We start from the raw sequence: 21,709 nt of genomic DNA on the forward strand, positions 1-21,709 counted from the left end.
ATGGATGGTGGAGTTAGTGTCTCAACACTGAAGAACACAAACACTGCACAATGATAAGCTGTTTGTCTTTGAGGATCATAAATAGTGCACTGTCAGCTGTGCGTCTCTATAGGACAAATACAGTGCATAATGAGTTGTTCATCACTGAGGAGTGTGCATTCAGGGCACAGGGAGATGTTCAGCACCACTGAGGTGTAGATCACTAAAGACTATGGCCTACGCACGCTGACCTGTGCATCACTGAGGAGTCGTCAAAGCATTTCGAGCTCTTCATCACTTGGCCATTGATGAGAACAAAGTGAGCATTCACCAATCATGGAGAAAAAGAGCATGTGCAGTGAGCTGTTTATCCCACTGTAGAGAAGGTTTATTGTGGGATGATCATGAATAAGGTCCTGGGCAGTGCTCGGGGAGCTGTACTTGTGAGAAGCAGCATTGGTCAGCTCCGCATTAAATGAGGATCCAACACAGCGCACACTGAGCTTCTCTTCATTGGGAAGCACCAAGAGAATACAGTGGGCTACGCACCTGAGGAGAACAGACAGAGCACTGTCAGCAGTTACCTGGAGAAACAGACAGTGCACTCTGACGTAGTCACTGGGTTATAAATAGAAACAGTTCATATTGAGCCGTTCTCCTAAGATGCACAGACCAGCCACAGTGGGATATGCGTTACATAAGGAGCAGGCGCAGTCCGGAGTAAAGAAATTTCCTGAGAAGTAAGACAGTGCTCAGTGAGCTGTTGATCTTGGGAGCATGAACCATGCTAAGTAGGATGCTCACCAAACGTGCACAAATAGTTCACAGTGAGCTGGTCATGGGTTACCTGTAACTTAGATACCTGTAGCTTTTTAGCATAGGCCTCTAAGTAACCTATTAGTAGATTCTTTATCCATGGACACAGGTTGACACCCTTACCTCAATGTGGATGAGATTCCCGTAAAACATGCAGGAATGAAATCTGGCAGAGGAACTGGCCAGCGACCTGTTCATAGCCAACCATCTCTCACCAGGGCGGGTCACAGATTTTTTTTTATCCCAACTGCAGATGTGCAGAGACAAACAATCAACAGCTGTTCCGTTCTGGATTTTGTTTCACCCTCAACCCCTCCTAATGTTCCCTTATATTTTAGTCTAAGCTCTGGTTATTATATGGACAACTGAAAAACCAGTCCCAGAACTCTGTCAGAAGAACCCTTAAGGGTTTCTGGGGGAGGTGAGGCCTTACACGTGATCATCTACCATTCCTTAAGGAAGTATCCTGCTTCGACTACCTTGCAAAGTGGCAGTTGTTTGGTGGTCGTATTTTTCAGGACGCCAATCTTAAGAAATATAATGTGAAGGCTAATTAGCATATGCAATGCACAATGACGGTGCATGTAGTAATGACACAGAAAGTGAAGTCACCGAAACTAAAATATCCTTTCCTTTAAATGAATAGGCCTATTTTACATTTCAAGACGAAATACAAAGTGTCCTCTAAAGTCTCTCTGAATGCAGTGATCCCACTGGTGAAATTACATGTATTCTAAAGAAACACAAAGCTTTCCCATAATCTCCAAAGTTGTAGAACTTTGCCTACCTGCAGGGTGTTAACGTTTTCGGACTTCACTCCGCTTCACCGAGAGTGAAAGTATACCCACAAACCCCCTCTGCAGGTCAGGAATCAAGATTTCTTGGTGCAGGATGTCTATTTGCTGGCAGTGGCATAAGAAAACGTTAGTGCCCCCCAACCTGCAGATTATGATGAAGGGCCCTCTCCCACTCACATCAGTAGGGGCTGAGGGGGGCCCCTCCAGGAATGGGTAAGCCTGGGCCCCCCCACACCGCGGGGCTGCGGGGGCCTTTGTTACACCCCTATTTGGTGGTACATCTGTGGGCACAAAAACCTAAGGTGGCTTGTGCAACACTCCTTGCATAAATATAAGCTCGGGGAGGTGGGAGTAGAGAGCGTTTGGAGGGAGCAGAGGGGTCTGGAGTGCTGCTGCAGAGGGCAGCTCGGGCTGAGTACAAAATGAGCATACATGGGTCAGTTTGTGTGGCAGAGGGAGGTATCAGTTTAGAGATTCAAAGTGTCCACAGTGATGGCAGTCCACCTCTCGACCTGCATGCAGCTGGAACTGTTTGCTGATACAGTGAAAGCCTATGAGTTTGCCCTTTTTATTGCAAACTTTGCAATTCGCAAAGCTAGGAAAGTTTATTTTAAAAAGTTGGATGTTGATAATTGCTTGACTTCAAAGTTTGGCACACCCCTTCACTACGAGTTAGCCAATAAACTACAATATGTGTTTAACTCCTATCTGAATTATGAGTTTTTTATAACTATTGTCAGATCAAACCTAACAAAATTCATCTTGGACTAAATGCAGAGATTTACTGGTACATGCAGATTTTGGTGCAGGAAGCATCAAACCATGCCTGCTTTCCCCTAAAACTGGTGCTAGGCAGTAATTATCACACCAGATAAATATAGAAGACCTCACATTGGGTTGCCTTCTGATTGGCTGAGTGCACAAACCATGCATGTTGCGTCTGTGCCTACTCAGAACTAGTCCACTATCCAGCTCCACATGCAACCACATATATTTTGACCCCTTTGAGACCATTTGAACAGCTTTACTAACTTGATCTGTTTGGATTTAAAAACCTCAATGGATCCTGGAGCTGCATCATGGCTCCTAGTCTGGATCTGGAAGGAGTGTCCCCTGCCAAACTTGTGGTCACCTCGGATGATACCTGGCTATTCTAATCTGCTCTGCCCCAAACTGCACCACAGAACCTTAAGATCTGACCAATTTGTACAAAACTACTTATAGATTTAAAATTTGACTCCTGGGAATTGCCACTCCCTTTACACTACACCAGCACTAGGAGTGCTTCTAGAAACCAGCATCATTGGAACGGTGAGACTATTGCCTATGGTACCAGAATTAGTGCCCATGGGTTTAGGAACCATACCTAGACAAATGATAATCAAGTGACTTTGTCCAACCTTGATGATAATTATAAAAAAAATATATATATGTTTGCCGCTGACAACTGAGCACTAGCACAGTCACCCAGCACCTCTTACCAGTAGATCCTGAGACATCATTCCCAGTAGCCAGCACTAACCACTGACTCCAAAAAGGGGGCCCTATGTGACCTAAGTACCTCCATTTGTTGTCCACATTCCTTGCAAGCTGAATGTATACTTGCATTCACTTTTTATAATAGATTTGTGACTCAGGTTTATGCCAAGAAATTTAGTTAGAAAATGAAAGCATAAAATAATCGAGAGTCATATGAATCTTCCTTTTCTTGTCATGAACTACAGTGCTCAATGGGGCACTCCTAAGGTTTCCCTCTCAGAAAGTCTAAGAATCAATGACCACTCAGATGCTGCTCGTGGTGCTGATTTCTCATTGGTGGACACTGACTGGTTAGAGTTTATGAAAGCTGTTTAAATTGTGGATCAAAAAGCAGAACATAACCCTTCTTACCTAACACTGTTTCCATGCTTATTTCTAGAACAGCTAGGACTGGAGACTTCAAGGTGTATATTAAAGTATTATTGTTCTAACAACTTTCAGAGTACATGCATTTTTAATATTAGGGTGATGACCAATAGTAGTGTATCCGTCTCAACGTTTACACCACATCGATGAGCTAGGTATTGATTGCTCAATTAAGGTACCAACCAAGGAGTGTGAAGGCACTATTGAAAGCCCATCTTGCTTTCTTACACCAAGTTCCTAATACACTGGTGAGTAGGGAATGTATGCACTTAGCTTTAAAAGGGCTAGATGCTCTCTGCAATGATAGCATCTGGGGAAAAGACTGAAACTATTCAGTTCTTTGCAATCATCACTTATGGCTCAGACCACCCGGATGACTTGGCCAACATCATGGTAGTTCTCCTCACATCACTGTCGTGACTTTTGTATAGTAAAGGAGGAAGAGTTTATAGAGATTTGTTCGCTCTTATTCCATGTTTATTTCCTTTCTTTTGTGAATGATCTGAGGTTTTCTCCCCTATTGTTGATCTATTAACCCTGGTACAGGACAGAGAGGTTACAGATCGAAAAGGGTTTGGAGATGAGGGCAGAGCTGAGTCATCGGAATAACCTCTTATATTTATTAATACCTGACAACATTTGCCCTTTTGGCATGGTGCCATGGCTTATGTCTTTTCTATTGAATCGTGTTAGTTTAGTGGGTGCACTATGAAAATGACACGATGCTAAACTTCGCTGTCAATCACTCTATTGGTTGGTGGTAGATGATAGTGTCACTTTGAAGATTACCTGCTGTGCCATAAGGCTCTGATGGGGAGGGCTCATGAATTCCTAACCAGAGGAATCCAAAGATTTACTCTTGCCTGTCCCCAGCGATAATGATCTAATGATCTGGGTCTACTTGCGCTTTCCTCGTTTTAAAAACCCCCACAAAACTTGGAAATGAGGTTTTAGAAAGTGTACCCCTATTGCAAGCGACACTTCCTGAGTTAAACTCAGGCTATGTTTCAGTATGAATTAAAAAAAAAATGTTTGCCTGACTTCAATGGCTCCTGTGATGTACATTGGCCTGTTTGACTTGCAGATGAATGTTGTAAAGCTCCAGCAGAATGTGTGTTTGGTTGCAGCCTACTATGCAAATTCTTTTATTCATTCATTCATTTGTCAATTCTACACCTGAGCACGGCATTCAGAAATTACATTCATCCCTTGAATATGTCCTGAAGCCTGTTTTTTGCCCCATCCTGATGTTGAACGCCTTGGCCATGTTCTGAACTCCTAAATTGTTGGCTGCTAACTTATCTCTAAACACAATCTGGTATTCCCAGAGCTTGCCCGACCCTCTAATAGTAACCTTAACAGATGTTCCAAAGTCGATACATGCCACATCTGACAAACTTCAGAAGCCCCTATGAAGGATTCCATGGGCATGTGCTTGGTTCCCTACCTGTGGTTTGGTTTCATCCTCATCCTTGTAGTAGAAGAGCTGGTCTCCACGGAGAACAAACCATCGCTGCTGCCAGTTCTTCATGATGTTCCTCTGTTTCTTCAGCCATCCTGACTTAAGTACTCGGTCCATGGGGCTTGGGGAGGGCACACGACTGGAGAAAGAGCTGTTGTGGTCGCCCATCACCAAGCTCTTCGATCGGGCTGCAAACCAAGGAGGAGGAAAAGACAAGCGGTCAGGGGACAGTTGAAAGACACAAAACTCATTTCATTGGGTGCAGATGCTGCAATAACAGATTGTGGCAGCCCAGGATGTGCTCGCTCTTCTGTACATTTGGAAATGGAGTAAATATAGCTGACATATACCTGCTGAAGATAAGACGCCTGCATGTACCAGGAAAACCTTGGTCAAAGTGAACTTGTTTTATAGATCTTGTAGTGGCTCAGCTCAGTATGCTCTAAAACACCCACACAATAAAGAATATTTTTGGCATGGAGTAGACAGTGTTTCATTTTACTTTCCTAATACTAGTTTTATGCAACTACCTCCTTTGATCAGCATTGTGAAAGCTTCCAGACATTGTAGGAAGTGGCTGATCACTTCACATGCTCTCTTAGCCGAGCAGCCTTCTGCACATGTACTCTTCCCAGAGAGCTGGAACCTTTGAGGAATCCTGTATATTCGACAGAATATGGTACAACTATTTTGAAACTACACATCTTGGGCCCTGGCAGTTATTGTACCCTAACAATATCAAAGTAACAGACTAATATCCACCACTGAAATTACCTCATATTTCACCATATTAATTCACCACTAATCCTCTATAGGCTCCCTGAATAGCATGCGTCAACAAGCGAGCGATAAATAAATACTAACCTTTGTCCTACTCTATCCTTCTGCTATCATTCCAAATCCAATTAACTGATTAACCTATCCACCACTTAAAATGTACGTGCATGTTTCACTATACTAATTCAACACTAATCCTCTGTGGGTCCCGGAGTAGCGTGCTACCCGCCGAAAAAGCGCTTCGACGCCTCGTCAGGGGTAGTAAGCGCTATATAAATGCAATTACAATACAATACAATAGTAATATTTAAATCCTACCAACCAGTGCAAGCATGGCACCCGCTTCTACTTTAGAGGCTTATACCCCAGCTACTGCAACCCTCTTAGCCTATAGCATCTTTTGGGCTGGGCACTAGTACACCATAAGACTTCCTTTCCAGTGCATAGACACAGTTACAATCTATAATAGGGCACATATAGGGGTCTGGTGCACTTTGAATATTTTGCCAGTTTCGCAGCAGCCATTTACATCTAAATAGCAATCCAAGGCCCTTGTGCAATCCGTGGTGCCTGTCCACTCCATCACAGCGTTTAAAGCCTACAATGATATGTGGACTTGGTCCTGGACCTTTGGGATGCACTCCATCTAGGTTTGCAACAATGTAGGGGCATCATTACAATAGAATAGCGGAGTGCAGCGTTAAGCTAAAATTGCAAACGCTGTGCTCTGCCATTCTGAAAATGCAGGGATGCACTGTATTCACAATGATACGGTGCACCCCTGTGTTTTTCCTAGCGCTTATGCTAAATTCAGCAGCTTAGCGCCAACGCAGGCACCCTTGCACCATAGTGCAGGATGCCTGCATTGAGGGACTGATTATTTATGTGCAGGAATTTTTCCCTTCCTGCACATAAACAATCACTAATGGTGCATTGTGCAGCACACGTAGAAGTTGCAAAATGCCATTTTTTAAAAAATGATTAATGTGTGCTGCACAATGCAGCACACATAGAAACCGCAAAAATGAGGAGAAATTAATTTCTCCTCATTTTGCCATGTGAAGACTAGGTTATTTTTGGTCTTAATTATGGCGCTGCCCCATATTTACGCCACCCTTGTAAATACTAGGTGGCTGTGCCAAAATCAATGCGTGTTGCAGCGGAACGCCCAGCACAACACCCGTTGCCCACTCCTTTCCCGCTAAGTGTAGTGTGAAAGGGGGCCGTATTTACAAGGCAGCGTTAAGCCAAGTTGAGCGGTTTAATGCCACCTTGTAAATAAGACGAAAGGATTATCGCTACAGGAACGTCACAAAAAGTGACATTCCTGTGGCAATAAGCCCTTGTAAATATGCCCCGTAGTTTTGCAGGCTGGTGCTACTTGGGTGTCTTGTCTAGATCACAGCAACCACTTCAGCGTAAATACCACTGAATGAGAAAGGAGTTTAAAGCAGTTGCAAGGATAGCTTGATCTGAGTTAATAGCTTCAGTGAGTTGGGCACAAGCATCCGAGGTACAGAACAGTAGGAATATTAAAAAAAAAAAATCTTTGATAACTTTCTAAATCTGAGAATTTATCCAAAGCAGTTTTCTTAAATTTGGGGACAGAACATTTTAATCAGTGGCCGTAAAGGACAGCACAGTGTTCTGTAAGACTACCTCATGAATACATATTTAAATGTAAGGGCCTGCTTTTTAGTTTCCTGACAGGATAAAGTGGAGCCACCACATAAAGAGCTTTGTGCATTAGGGATACAATTTAAAATCTCATCAGGTTTGCGATGAGCAAGAAATGCTGATACTATCCGAGGCCTGTGCTTTGATCTTTATTCCTCTGTCAACCCATTATAAGCAATCTGAGAGAGAGTAAACATTATATCAGATAGTTGGGAATCTAATGTTAAGTCAAAGTCAAGTCAAAAACTGCTTTATTCGATTTTGTTTAAAAACCATAAAAGCACAATAAAAAAGATTAAAAGTGACAAACACAATTACATAAACATTAAAATAGTTCATCATTATACATTTTACACCAAACACGTTAATATGACAAGAAGCAGCTTATATTGCTTACATAAGAATATTGGGCTCATTCAGTAAATATGAAAAATTAATACATGTAGTTCCTATTCCTAATTACAGCTTTTAAAAAAGACGACATAGCCAGCACAATCAATTCGTTTTCCAGCATTTGAAGCCTCAAGAATGCTGTTCTGCATTGTCTAAGTCCCCATTTCTTCAAGATAGTTATTAAAAATATTCTCCTGGGTAAATCATACAATTTGCAGAATAATATGCAATGTAACATCGATTGGGTGGAAATATCATCGCACGGGCATGGTACCAGATATTTAGACCATGAATTAACCTCTGGGAATGTAACCATTCTAAAAAAAGACCCCCATGGAAATGTGTTAATAACATACGAGAGTAACATCCTTGAACCTGTATCAAATAAGGTTGGATACCATGACATTGCAACATCAAATTGTTCTCAATAACTGAGATCTCACTTCTTTCAAAAAGCCAACGCTTGTTCTCTAAATAGTTCAAACAAGTTTCTTTCAAATTTTTCTTCAATATGCTTTCTAAACAGTTAGGAGAATCAAAATATTCAGGTTGACCAATGTCATACGATAATTATTTCACATACTTAATCCATAAAATCCTGGCTACCCTCTCTAATTTGAGACAGTCCTTAGTTATGTCTCTGTTAAAACCAGTCTCAACAGAGGACCACACCTTATGCCACAACAGAAGAGGATTACGTTTGATAATATCAGATATATAGGCCAGGCCGAGTTCCTTATGGCATGCAAATGTAGCAGTAGAACCCGGGACAGCTAAAAGATAACGCAAGAACTCGTTCTCACAGCGTTGAATTTTTTGAACATCCGCTATACCCCAGATCCTCGCCCCATATGTCGCAGTGGACACACATTTAGATTTATAAATGTCCACTAGCTCCGGAACTGGTCGGCCACCCAATTTGTTTGAAAAATTACGAACTGCACCTATGGCTCTGGAGAAAGACAATTTTCTCACGTTTACAGCGGATGACCATGAGCCCGATTTCTCAAAGATAATACCCAGGTAAGCAAATTTTGAGTTAATTATAATGTCTGATTTAGATTTAGTCAGGACAGCCAAATACATTTTCTTTGGCAGGTTGGAACACCTGCTTCAGTTCAAAGTGAAAGCTTTAATTATTGTGTCAATCCTGGGTTTCAGGGAGTGTTCGCTAGTTCACCATGCATCCAAGTTCATAACATTTTATTCAGAAGGCTGTGATGACACAGAGTTTAGTAGACATGTATAAACTGTCTGATTCTGCAGAGACCACTATTTTCACTTTTTTGTCTCCTTCTAAGCTAGGGATATACCTTCCTTTGGATTCAGAAATTCCCATAAAACAGGCTAAGGACCAACTCCTGCATGCACCTACCAGCAAAGTTAATGGATGACAACAAGCTCACTGCTTTGTTGGCAATCACACATCTCCTGTACTTTTTCCCCACCCTGGAAACACACTCAAGTGTACTATAGTTAAAGTAGAAATAAATTCACTTCCAGGGTGGGAAAGTGAGGGAACACCTCGTCTCAATGGAGGATTATTTGAAGGAGGGGTCATTGAAAAAATATATGTTTTTAATGTTCAAAGGCACATACGTCTCATATTATTTGTTGAAGCATATATATATATATATATATATATATATGAAAAAATCCTCGCCACACGCCACAAGCGCTACCAACTTGCTGCTGGTTGAAATGACGATGAGCTGAAACCCAATCTGGTGCCAAACAAAGGTGCTTTATTCGTGCATCTTAACGCCCAGCTTGTCTGGCATTACGCGTTTTGCCTGTGTCCACAGGCTTGATCACATGATGTGTTAACAAACACTGATGAGGGTACTTATAGTAAACATAGAAGGCGGGATAAACAAACCACCATTCTTGCACTGAAGCAATGGTCACTGAAAAAATACTCTTGGTGGATTTAAACATTCTGACAATAAAAGACAAAAATGCATTAAAATCGTATCCAACCAATAGACAATTTACAATATTTACCATAATAAATATGTGCAAATTACACAATATAGATGAAATAATACATAATAGCATACTTATAAAAACATCTATATAAATACTGATTTCCATTCCATTTTCAAAGTGCTAATACAACCCAAGTGGGTTTTGTAAAGTGCATATCGAATTCAATCAATTTGCTGTAAACTAATAGTACCCCCTCTCAGTGAGGAATCAATGTGCAAGTATTTTGCAAAGTGTTGCTATAAAGTGTGTAGTGCATTCATTAAAAAATTATTTTGGGTAAAGAGGAACTGCCTTTATTCATTCTTACTCTGATTGATGTTAATAACTGCTACGGCGTTTCATAGGACTGACTACATATCAAAATGTTCTATGCTGAGATGGAAATTGCAAATGGATAACATAGATACATACTACTCAAGACTACTTAGACCCCGTAAAATCTATATGCAAGTGTACAAATCTTCACTCCCATTCAGACCCCCCGGAGTCTTGCTGTCGAGTTCTATTATGTATCTAGTTTCCAGTATTCGTAGTAACGCCTCCCTATTACCACCCTGTTCAATGGCATCACACAATCTATAACATAGTATTGCAGATGCTTAGGGTCACTTTCATGAGTACTTTCGAAATGACGGGCCACCGGATATGCTTGATCTTTTCCAACGATGGCCCTGATGTGTCGCAGAACCTGTTTGTGAGCAGGCAGTCGGGTACTCCCTACATACCGTAACTCACAAGGGCACTGCAACACATAAACTGCATATTCTGTCTTGCAGGTTAGTCGTTTCTTTATGGGTACTGGTGCCTCTTTGAATGGAACCTGATAATGGGTCTTGTTGCAGCCGTATCGACAGGCTTTGCAAACAAAATACTTTTTAAATCCTCCACTCAGTGCCATCCAAGTCCCTAGAACAGGTTCCTCCAAATGGTTGTTGACTAGTTTATCTGACATAGACATAGATTTTCTAAAGGTTAGCTCCGGTTTTTTCGCAACCAACCCACCGATGACAGGATCCCCTGTCACTAAATTCCAATTACTATAGAAAATCTTTCTGATTTCACTGTGTTGTCTGTTGAATGTAACAATTGCCATAGGTTGACTGGATGAAGTGTCTTCAATCAACCCCTCTGTAGATTCTCTCGGTGTTAGAGCCTGAGTTCTTGTGACAGCTCTGGAACGGTCCATCCCCTATTGAGGACCTCCTCCGAGTACCCTCTGGCTAGGAACTGCTTCTTACTGTCTTCTTGGGCCCTAAAGCACTCCTGATCTGTACTACAGATCCTCCTGATATGCAACATTTCCCCGAAAGGAATGCTGCGTATCAGGTGGTGGGGATGTTGGCTTGCCGCATGCAAGACAGTATTGCCTGCTGTCGGCTTTCTATGCAATCTATTAGCCAGTCCTCCATCAGCTATATACACCTCTATATCCAGAAAGCAGACAGATGTATTGTCTATTGCAGAGGTGAATTGTAAATTCAGATCATTGTTGTTTAACTGCTCTACAAATAGTTGTGCCTCTTCCCTGGTGCCCTGCCAGATCAAAAATAGATCATCAATGTATCTAAGGTAGAGGGGAACATGGTTTTGCATAGTGACTAGATGTTGTCCCATGAGGACCTGCTCCTCCCACCATCCCATATGCAAGCATGCTAGGCTGGGGGAAAAGCAGGCCCCCATAGGCACTCCCCTAATCTGCTGATACACTTGATTGTTAAACAAAAAATAATTTTGCTCTAAACCAACCTGGATCATGGACAAAAGCATTTTGTTGTGTGATAAAAAATTCATGGCACGTTTGTTCAGATAGTGCTTGACTGCCTTTATCCCATCACAGTGTTTTATAGAAGTGTACAAAGAAGACACATCAAGTGTCATGAGCAAACATTCTGAATTCCAGACAACATCATTTAGTTTTCGAATAAAATCGGAGGAGTCCTGCACATATGACCTTAAACCTTTGACCCAGTCCTGCAAAAAGTAATCAATATACTTCGAAATGTTCTCAGTTGAGCTGTTGATGGCGGAAATGATGGGACGTCCAGGTGGCCTGTCCACACTTTTATGAACTTTCGGTATCAGGTAGAATGATGGTATCTCCGGATGCTCTTTCTTGAGAAAACCAAATTCCTCTTTGGAGATGAGATTTCCACTTCTCCATGCTACTAATTTGGAATTTCGATCTTGCCAAGCTGTTTTTATTGCTGCCAAATTGCTCTTTTTGTAACATAAGGGGTCCTGTAGTTGATTCTCCGCCTCACTAATGTACATTTGGCGCGGCCACAATACAATATTTCCGCCTTTGTCCGCTTGTCGGACAATTATATTTTTGTTTGAATCTAATTTTTTTATCAAGTTGTTATAACTTTGATTCATTATATATATATATATATATATATATATATATATATATATATATATATATATATATATATATATATATATATATATATATATATATATATATATATATATATATATATATATATATATATAAATCCATCTCTTTCCAAAGTTCTGTATCACGCTCTCAGATTCCCAAAAACACCAAACGAGTCAGCAGAGTCCAAGGATGTTTATTGACACCTTACGACATGTTTCGGCTTCCACGAAGCCTTGATCACGTAAGTTTGTGCATAGCGTGTGAACAAAGTAAATACTTTTCAGAAAACATAAACAAAGGACTCAGGTCGCAAGTAAAAAAGTGTCGGCCATCTTGTAATAATCTTACGATATGCAGATCACAAAAGGGTATGCTGTATCCACAGTTAATAGATGTGACTCACAATTCAATCGTTATAAACGGCACAAATTGTAAACAATTAAATATACAGCCTGAATAGTATATTCGATTCATTGTATTGTGTATAAAATTGTATAAAAAAATATATAAATTCATATGTGCCGTGACCACTTGAAACATAAATTTAAATAATAATGGGCAAACTTATAATCAGCAGGTTCAATTGCAAAGGCAAGAGGCAATCTTAAAAAAGAATAACAGATTGCAGCATGTCATGTAGTGGGAAAATGCCCAGTGTCTGGTCATGTATATGAGATATATACTGTCTATGTGACCAGCCCTGCTCGTGTGTGACAAACAGGGACCTCGGGTGTGTCAACGAGCATGCACATGCTGGGTAAAAGTAAATGCAAATATTTCAATACAAGTTACCAGGTGAAATACCTTGATTCTTGCATAACCTTGTGTGGGCTGCTGAAAGTGGTAAAGAAACATCTCAATCATGAGATGGAACTATCGTGCAACAAGACAAGTCTCTCTTGTAAAATGATGCTGTCATGCGACCTGGTTCCACAAATGTCAGTGCCTGAAGGTGAAGCCTGGAGTAGGCGTGCTCTTATAATGCTAACAGGAATGTGAAAGGACACTGAGCCTGGTGCAAGTGCAGTGAATTGCCTCAGTCCCTGTGACGTAAGACAATGCACATGCTTAAGTGATATTTACAAAGCCAAGCAAATCTTGAATCACTTTTCACCTGTAAAATAATGTAAGGCAGTGCCTTGTGTTGCCTTCCGTTAACTTGCATTGGGGAGGCGGTACATGGGTGGATTCAGGGTGTTCCCGTACATCCACCAATGTATTTTGATGCAAAACTAGATTGACCAAAGTCAGTAAATCTTGGTTTGTGTTACAACGATGCACCTACCCAACCTTTGCAAAAAAGGAGAATATCTTTATTTCTTTTCGCTTTTTATATTATTTTTAAGGAGGGGAGGTACATTATGACCTAATGAAGGCTTACTGTTTTATTAGTTATGACCCCTCTCACACTCAAAAACAGACAACAATAGTATAATATATGCTGCACATCCTCTGTATGTGTGTATACACACACACACACACACACACACATATCAAATGGATAATGTTCCCTATCTAGTGACGTGCAATTGCTACATACTCTAACCAGTTCATAATCGAACACAACAAAAGGTGCACAGGCCTGCAACCACACACATTTCCCTATTAAAGTACAGTGACCTCAATGTATGGACTAATTTAATTTAAGAACAACTACGTGTTAGTATTGCCAGTAATCTACAACAGTGGGTCCTACTCACTCCGGGCTATTTAGGCCGTTCTGACCATCGAGCCGGCGCGGTAGGGAGACGGTGGCAGTGTCTCCCAGACCCGCTGCTGTGCGAAGAGAGCGTCATTACTTGTAAGAGAAGTGGTAATTTCAGGGGGCTGCGAGAAGCGCCAAACAAACAGACTGATTTTAGAGTCTGTAACATTTTATTTGTTTAACTGTGTTTTACTGTGTTTTTAAATTGGACAGACTCACGTGTTCTTTTAAATCAGCTCCTCTCCCTCTAAATCTCCTGGGCTCAATTTCCCGCCTGCCCGCCTCGTTCCGACCCGGCAATAGTGCCGTTGTGCGGAGGGCGGACAGGCAAGAGCCAGGCAGACTGCACTTCCGGTTTCCCCGGAGTTGAGGTTAGCGCTCTAGTGGCTACCTCACTCCGGGCTATTTAGCCACGCCCTTCCCACAAGCGCGCAGCGGTTGCGCGCAGGGGGCGCCTTCGAGCGCGCCTAAGAAGCGCCGAAGAAAAGCCCGTCTGCGCCCGTCCGCGACAGGACGGGGCGAGGGGCGATGGACCCTGGTCCTTCCTCACAAACCGTCACCGGTAAGAATTCCCAACCCCTTCTATATTCATCCCTATTTTTACGCAGCCTTAGACCTGCCACATGTTGTAGCACAGTTATACCCTGGCATCGCATTGAGGCTGCCTACTCTTGCCCTGAATGTCGACATCTATCTAACAACAACGTGTCTCCCTCAGACCGTCATACCTTAGTCAAGGGTTTGAAAAGCTTTCTATTAAACGTACGTTCCTTACCTAAACATCAGCATCAGGTCTGGGACTTAATACATTCTATCCAACCGGACATATGTTTCCTTGTGGAAACCTGGTTAAAACCCCACACTGTTACAGCCATTGCAATGGGGATTCCCTCTGGCTATAAGATTAAACACCTTGACAGAGATATTAAAACCGGAGGCGGTTTAGCGATTATATATAGGGATCATATACATTGTACAATTATTGAACAACACTCAAACGCACAATTAGAAACCCTGCTTTTTAAATTTCACCTAACTAATCATTTCACCTGGAAAGGGGCCCTGGTCTATCGACCCCCGGGAGCAGATCCTAATTTTGCACTCACTCTTCAAGAAATCTTAGCCCCACATATAAAATCAAAAGAAGATTTTCTGCTTCTAGGTGATTTTAATATACACGTTGACCAGCCAATGTTGACCGAATCCATGGCTCTAATTACAGATTTATTGAATCTGGGCTTGGAATTAAAAAATCATGGACCTACTCATATAGGAGGACACATGCTCGATCTTATTTTCTCTAACTCTACTAAAATAAATTGTTCCTTGGCTACTAGCATATCGTGGACTGACCACTCTTTGTTGGAATTTACTCTACCAACTCCTGCGAGACCCATAAAGAATGTCCCCTCCCCCCCCTCTTGGAGACGTCAATGGCACAAAATTAATATCAATACGGCTCAAGAGGTATGGACAGATCCTATTTTTTTGCAATCCGATACAGCAGACATTGCTTTAGCCAAACTGAATGAATCTATCAAAAAAACCATTGACACCATTGCTCCCTTAAAAAGACACAAACAACACCTAGTATCAAAACAAGAAAAATGGTATACAAAAGAACTGAGAGCAGAGAAACAAAAATGTAGACGTTTCGAGAAAGCCTGGAGAAAAACCAAAACTGAAAACAATCGTTTGATTTTCCTAAAGGCCCAATCAGAATACTATAAAAACATTAAGTCAGCGAGGAAACTACAATTGACACAACAAATAGTAGAAGCAGGTAACAGCCCTAAAGAACTTTTTAATATTCTACAAAATTTTATAAAACCTACGGCGTGTGAAAGTTCAGACGACTTTTCACAGGAATTGTGTGACAAAGTCTCGCTGTTTTTCGAGGACAAAATTAACATCATCTACGAAAAGATATTAGTTGCCAACAATACCAGCAAAAGTCAAACTAAAATCGGCCCCACCGCAACTTCCGTTTCAGACAATAAAACCTCCTTGACGTTTTTCCCTTCCATTACCCATACAGAGCTTCTTACTCTCTGTACTCATATCAAAACAGGATCCCCCAATGACCTTGTACCAGCTAGAATGGTCGGTCCTTTGATCCCATTACTAGGTCCCCATATTCTTGAAATGGTAAACATCTCCCTCAGAACAGGCCAAGTCCCGGCAGATTGGAAAAAGGCAGTGGTGAACCCGATAAGAAAGAAGGCATCATCTCCCTGGACAGACCTATCCAACCTACGTCCCATCTCCCTCCTACCTTACCTAGGCAAGATCACGGAGAAGCACGTGAACACCTATCTCTCGAAACACCTTGAAGCGACGGAAGGCCTGGACCACTCCCAATCTGGGTTCAGGCCAAACCACAGCACAGAATCAGCACTTCAAACAGTGACCAATAACATCAAAATGGCACTGGATGATGGTTGCTCTATGATTCTGGTGCTGTTGGACCTTTCCGCCGCTTTTGATACGGTGTCTCAAAAGGTGCTTCTCCATCGCCTGAAGGAGGTGGGAATAGAGGGAGAGGCTCTGGCATGGTTGGAGAGTTTCCTGTCCGGGCGTTCCCAAGAGGTTAGGCTAGGCTCCCACAAGTCCACCCATCGGGAGCTCAATAAGGGGGTGCCACAGGGCTCCTGTCTGAGCCCTACACTTTTCAACATATATGTGGCCCCCCTTGCCAACCTAGCAAGATCTTTCGGGTTCACCCCTGTATCCTACGCTGACGACACCCAACTTCTTTTTCCCTTTAAAACTCTTACACCTGCAATAAAAAGATCTTTTGCAGAGGGGATGAGAGCCATTGCAGACTGGATGTCATCTAACTGTCTGCAGTGCAATGTCGGGAAAACTGAAGTTGTGTTGTTCGGTCAAGCGACGACACACTGGTCATCTGACTGGTGGCCTCTGGAACTTGGCCCTGTTCCCACCCCCAAAAGTAAGGTCAAGAACCTGGGAGTTTTATTTGACCAACAACTCATTTTTAAGGACCATGTCAATCAAGTAGCCGGCACCTGCTTCCGGGCTATAGGGATGCTAAGACGTGTCTTTCCCTATCTCCCGGATCACCATAGGAAAACTTTGGTGCAGGCTCTTGTTATTAGTAGGATCGACTACTGCAATGGATTGCTCCAAGGAGCCAATGAGGAGCAAATCAAGAAATTGCAGGTCATTCAAAATACAGCCGCAAGGATCGTCATGAATGCTCCTCCCAGGACACCATCCTGCCCCCTACTGTCTCAGCTTCACTGGCTTCCTGTGAAGAAGCGAGTTCATTTTAAGACTCTGTGCACTATACACAAGAGTCTAATGGGGATGGGCCCTAAGTATTTCATAGACATTTTTCAACCCTACATCCCAGGACGCTCCTTGCGTTCCAGCGACCAGCTACTACTCAAAATACCTAGAATTAAGAAAACCAGGCAAGGTGGCCGTGCACTGGCCCATACCGGACCTATCTTATGGAACTCATTGCCGTTCGGACTGAGGTCAATCACCAATCACATGGTGTTTAGAAAAAACCTAAAAACCCATCTGTTTCCCAGCTATTAATTGTCTTCCCATCCTTGGACACTGTCTCTTACTCTCTCTCTACCTGCAGTTATAGCGCGGAGATACCCTTTCGGGGGTCTAGTCTGGCGCTTTATAAGCATATAAAATAAAAAATAAAAAAATACTCAAAACGTTGTGTCTTACAGAAGACAATCCTGCAACATTGTGTCGGAACCTGAAGGCAACAACAGTATCTAACAGAAATAAATATTTATATACCATGTCAGTGGCAGCAAGCAACACTGTGTCTAACAGAAGGCAACATTGCAACAATCTCCATTAAAGAGAAGATAGCTAGTATCTAACAGTAACCAACCCTGCAAAGCTGCCAGGAACACCAGACACCACTGAAACATTTCCAGTCACATCAACAAACACCGTCATGAACCTTCCAACAACTTATACATATGTAGGACCTGAGTTGATCATATAGAAATATTAGTATTGTTACATGTGCAGAGTTTGTATCTATGAAACAAAACACCCCTTTACACCCACTCTTTACGCCGCTGTCCACATATGACGTTCAGTTCTGTAGAGTGCCATTTTTTTCCTGCATATCTCATGGTCTTTAAGTGTTTTATACTCACACTAGGGTTTATGGATATACATGTTTTTATCATATCTTAGTTTTTTAAAGTCCTTGATTTGATGGCGCAATCTGTAATGCAGTGCTTCCTTGTTTCTTCAAACTTGCTCTAATAGTTTCATCAAAGCATTGCTGCGTGTTCTTTATATGGGAATTTATTATCTGTTTAGAATTTGTAAATCAGTCATTTATGTTCTGTGATAGATGTGTTTGTATGTGAGTTTCTCAAAGATTTCCGCAAGTAAAGAACAAGAGAAGACAGACCTCAGAGCAGAAATGTAGCACTGCAGTAGTATGCAATTTGAGAAATTCAGATTACTGTGACAGAAGAAATCCGGATCCACCCCTGCATTGGGATGGTCAGTCAAACCTGCACTAGTGGATATACCTATTTTGTCCCATTAGTCGCCAGATCGGGACATGCCAAATTTAAAAGCAAACATGTTATAAAGTAAACACGGCTGTGGCTGAATTCAATATGATTAAATACACCCAATACTATATTTTGTTTCAATTTTGCTTGAGAAGAGTAAACACCATTCCATAACGTATTCAATGATGTACCTTAAATTGAAGGAGCAATAGACAAAGCATATCACAATAGCTGCAAAATAAGGAAATATCCAACATAGAAAAGCACATAAAGAGCAATTCTACGGTACCAAAGTCACTCAGCTCCATCTTGAATGCTAATCCTAGCAAGCAAGTTAGCAGCCAAGCCTGGTGGCAAGGGTCTGATAGTTAACCTTGCTGGAGATCAACCCACACCCATAGAATGGTGTCACCTGAGAGAATGATGAAACGCATATGATGAACAAGTAGTTGAGTGCCTTGTTATCCACCACATTCCAAACAGGAAACTGGAGTGCATCCAACCTCCTATATCCCACCAATAATAGATTAGATTATTTAACCAGGAGCACCTGATGACTCATAAGCAGATATTGTTTGAGGCAAGATGTGTAATTGCTTGGCAGTTACAAATCCTTAAAGAAAACCCAGGAGTATTATCTGAAGAAGTGAATTTTAGGGGGAACACATTTGGTCACAGATTAAAGTAGTAGCAGCACCAGCTACAAACTATATGTGTACCCTCCAATGACCATGCCACACAGGGAACTTAGTATTACATATCTTTATTCTGCTGTATGTAACTGCGAACTCAACATTCTGAAACAAGCTTTCATGGCATAGGGCTCTGACACTTACATTAGAGCACTATGAAGTCCTTTAGGAGCCAAAAGGTATCAATTGTAAAATATTGCAAGACACTACACTTGGTACCCCATCCCCCAGGCCCAATTTTCAAATATATGGGAGGGGGGCGAGTGGACCTTCTTGCTGAGCCGATGTTGGTCCCGGAGACGCCATCCCCTAGTGCAGATCATAATGCTTACGTAGGGACACTGTGGTTTCCTGCCCAGGAGAGTGTGGGCATACTTCTCAGGTAGGGAACAAAAGTTTGCTCTGGTCTGGCAGTAGCAGGTACAAATGCTGATCCCCCGGGCAGAATCAAAGGAATGGTGCTAACTCCTGTCAACACCCAGTATGGTGTTGGACGGGGAGACAGTAGGGGCCTTGGAGCCATGGTGCTTCCCCCAGTAACCCCAACAAAATTTAGCAATGGATGCCCCTCGCGGGCTTCGGGATGCCCATTTAGTAAAAGAATGCAGGCTCCAGCCAGCACCCACAATGGGGCCTCCCTCCCCCCCCCCCCCCACGGCCCCCAACTAAGATTTACACTGTGAGTGTTCCAGATGGGCCCTGGGGGACTGACAAACAATTAAACATAAAGAAAAAGTGGATAATAAAGGAGCAGCCAGTCAGTCAATATAACTTTATTCAACATGAGACCATTAAAGATAGGAACATGCCAAAAAGATCAAAGTACATTAGTACCAGAGCAATAAAAAATGACACAATGCATTTTTTGTAATAATGTTAAAATGTAAAACATTTAAAATGAATATTTGGACAACTATGGATGGTACTCAAAAACAATGTATACAGATTTCAGGCAATAGTTAAAAGATAATAAAAGAAGAGCCATAATTCATACACGTACTAAAAGCTAACATGCTTTTTAACTCAAGGATTTTCTCACTTTTAAAGGATTTTCTCACTTTTAGGGCTTGACAGACGGTAAAGTAACATTGTTCCGACTCAAGACGTAAAAGACATGACAAACCGATACTGTGGGAACTGGCACCAAATGAGTGCTTAACAGGCCACAAAAAAACATTCTGGTTTGAGTAGAAAAAACACAGAAAACCAAAAAGTGTGCAAAGGTTTTTTTAGCAGTACCTTCACAGGGACAAGGTGGTAGACTGTAAAACCATGAGCTCTGCTGAGGGTAAGCAACCAAAAAAATGAACTATACCTAGTCCGAATCGGGCTTGATAAAACCTATGGTCAGAGTTGGTTACCCAAAGGAGGGAATGTTCCACTCACACTTCTTGTTTAAGATCTAAATAACATGTTACTGTAGATGAGGAAAGTTGTTTAGAGAGTCTCATTTGGGATCAATGTTGGAAGAACACAGATTTTACATTGTTTTTTGCACTTCCAGTAATTTCATTTGGAGAGAAAAAGAAATGGGTCAGTCCAAGGTAAATAAAGGGCTTTATAATGTAGAATAACCAAGGGATAGAGGTAGTATGTTCTAACTTTACACAGTCCTCCAATATCTCTTTAGAAAACAAAGTAAATGGAGACTCCATATCTTAAGCCACAAGATCAGGGGGGCAACTGAAACTATGGGGCATATTATCAAGACAGGCGATAAAATTATCACAGTTTTAGCGGCAGAAAACTGCAGCTAAAACGGCTATAATGGGCTTGATAATATGCTCTATGTAATTCCAATTGAAGCCCATGTTAAATGTGAAGGACATCTAACATGGGCTTCAATTGGAATTCTATAGAGCATATTATCAAGCCCATTATCGCCATTTTAGCGGCAGTTTTCTGCCGCTATAATGGCGATCATTTTATCGCCTGTCTTGATAATATGCCCCTATGTTTTCAAGGTAAGAAAGTCCAGATTCTAGGTGGGTAATTAAGCTGGCTGTGCTCTTTGGTATAGCAAGGAGCATGCACAAGAACTTATTTTCTATTGTTTGCCATAAACCAGGTGATGTTTATCCCCTTACTCCTGCCACATATGTGCCCTGTGATGTGCATTTGGATCTATACAAGATGATTAGCTCTTTAATTGGTTTATGGCCAAAATTTACTCTATTGTCCCCTCCATCTTGTCAACTCTTTGGGTCAGAAATGTATCTGATCTTAAGTCAAATGACAGCAATATCTTAAGAAAGTTAAAGTTCTGGATTTTTGCAATGGGGATTCCTGTGATGGTATGGGGGCGAGAAAGAGTCTTTTTAGGCTCTCAAATCATAGAATAAGACATTGTGTGGTTGATGTTCAAGTTTAGCTTCCTCATAAAATCATAAAAAAATTCTAATAACGACTGAAAACTATTTGCAGTTCGAAATAATAGAAAAGTGTCATCCACGTAAAGAACCACTAGGATGACATGTTTCCCAATCCGGGGTAAATCTTTATCTCTTGACACCAGTTTGCTCTCTAGAGCATTAATGTAAAAAAAAAAAAAAAAAAAAGAGGGGCTAAAATACGGCCTGTCTGAGGGGTACAATCTTCATGCATG

The 21,709-nt window shown here is 41.7% G+C and overlaps 1 protein-coding gene across 1 annotated transcript in view; it reads right to left on the reverse strand.

Annotated features, from left to right (window-relative positions):
- Positions 1-21,709, reverse strand: part of ARHGAP22 (Rho GTPase activating protein 22) — a 485,114-nt gene that overhangs the window by 343,084 nt on the left and 120,321 nt on the right. Inside the window, exon 2 of the mRNA XM_078642703.1 lies at positions 4,945-5,147. Coding sequence (XP_078498829.1) covers positions 4,945-5,147 — 203 coding nt within the window. The remainder of the gene's footprint in view (positions 1-4,944; positions 5,148-21,709) is intronic.

The sequence above is a fragment of the Lissotriton helveticus genome, chromosome 5_1 (assembly GCF_964261635.1).
Source record: "Lissotriton helveticus chromosome 5_1, aLisHel1.1, whole genome shotgun sequence".
Classification (NCBI taxonomy): Eukaryota; Metazoa; Chordata; class Amphibia; order Caudata; family Salamandridae; genus Lissotriton; species Lissotriton helveticus.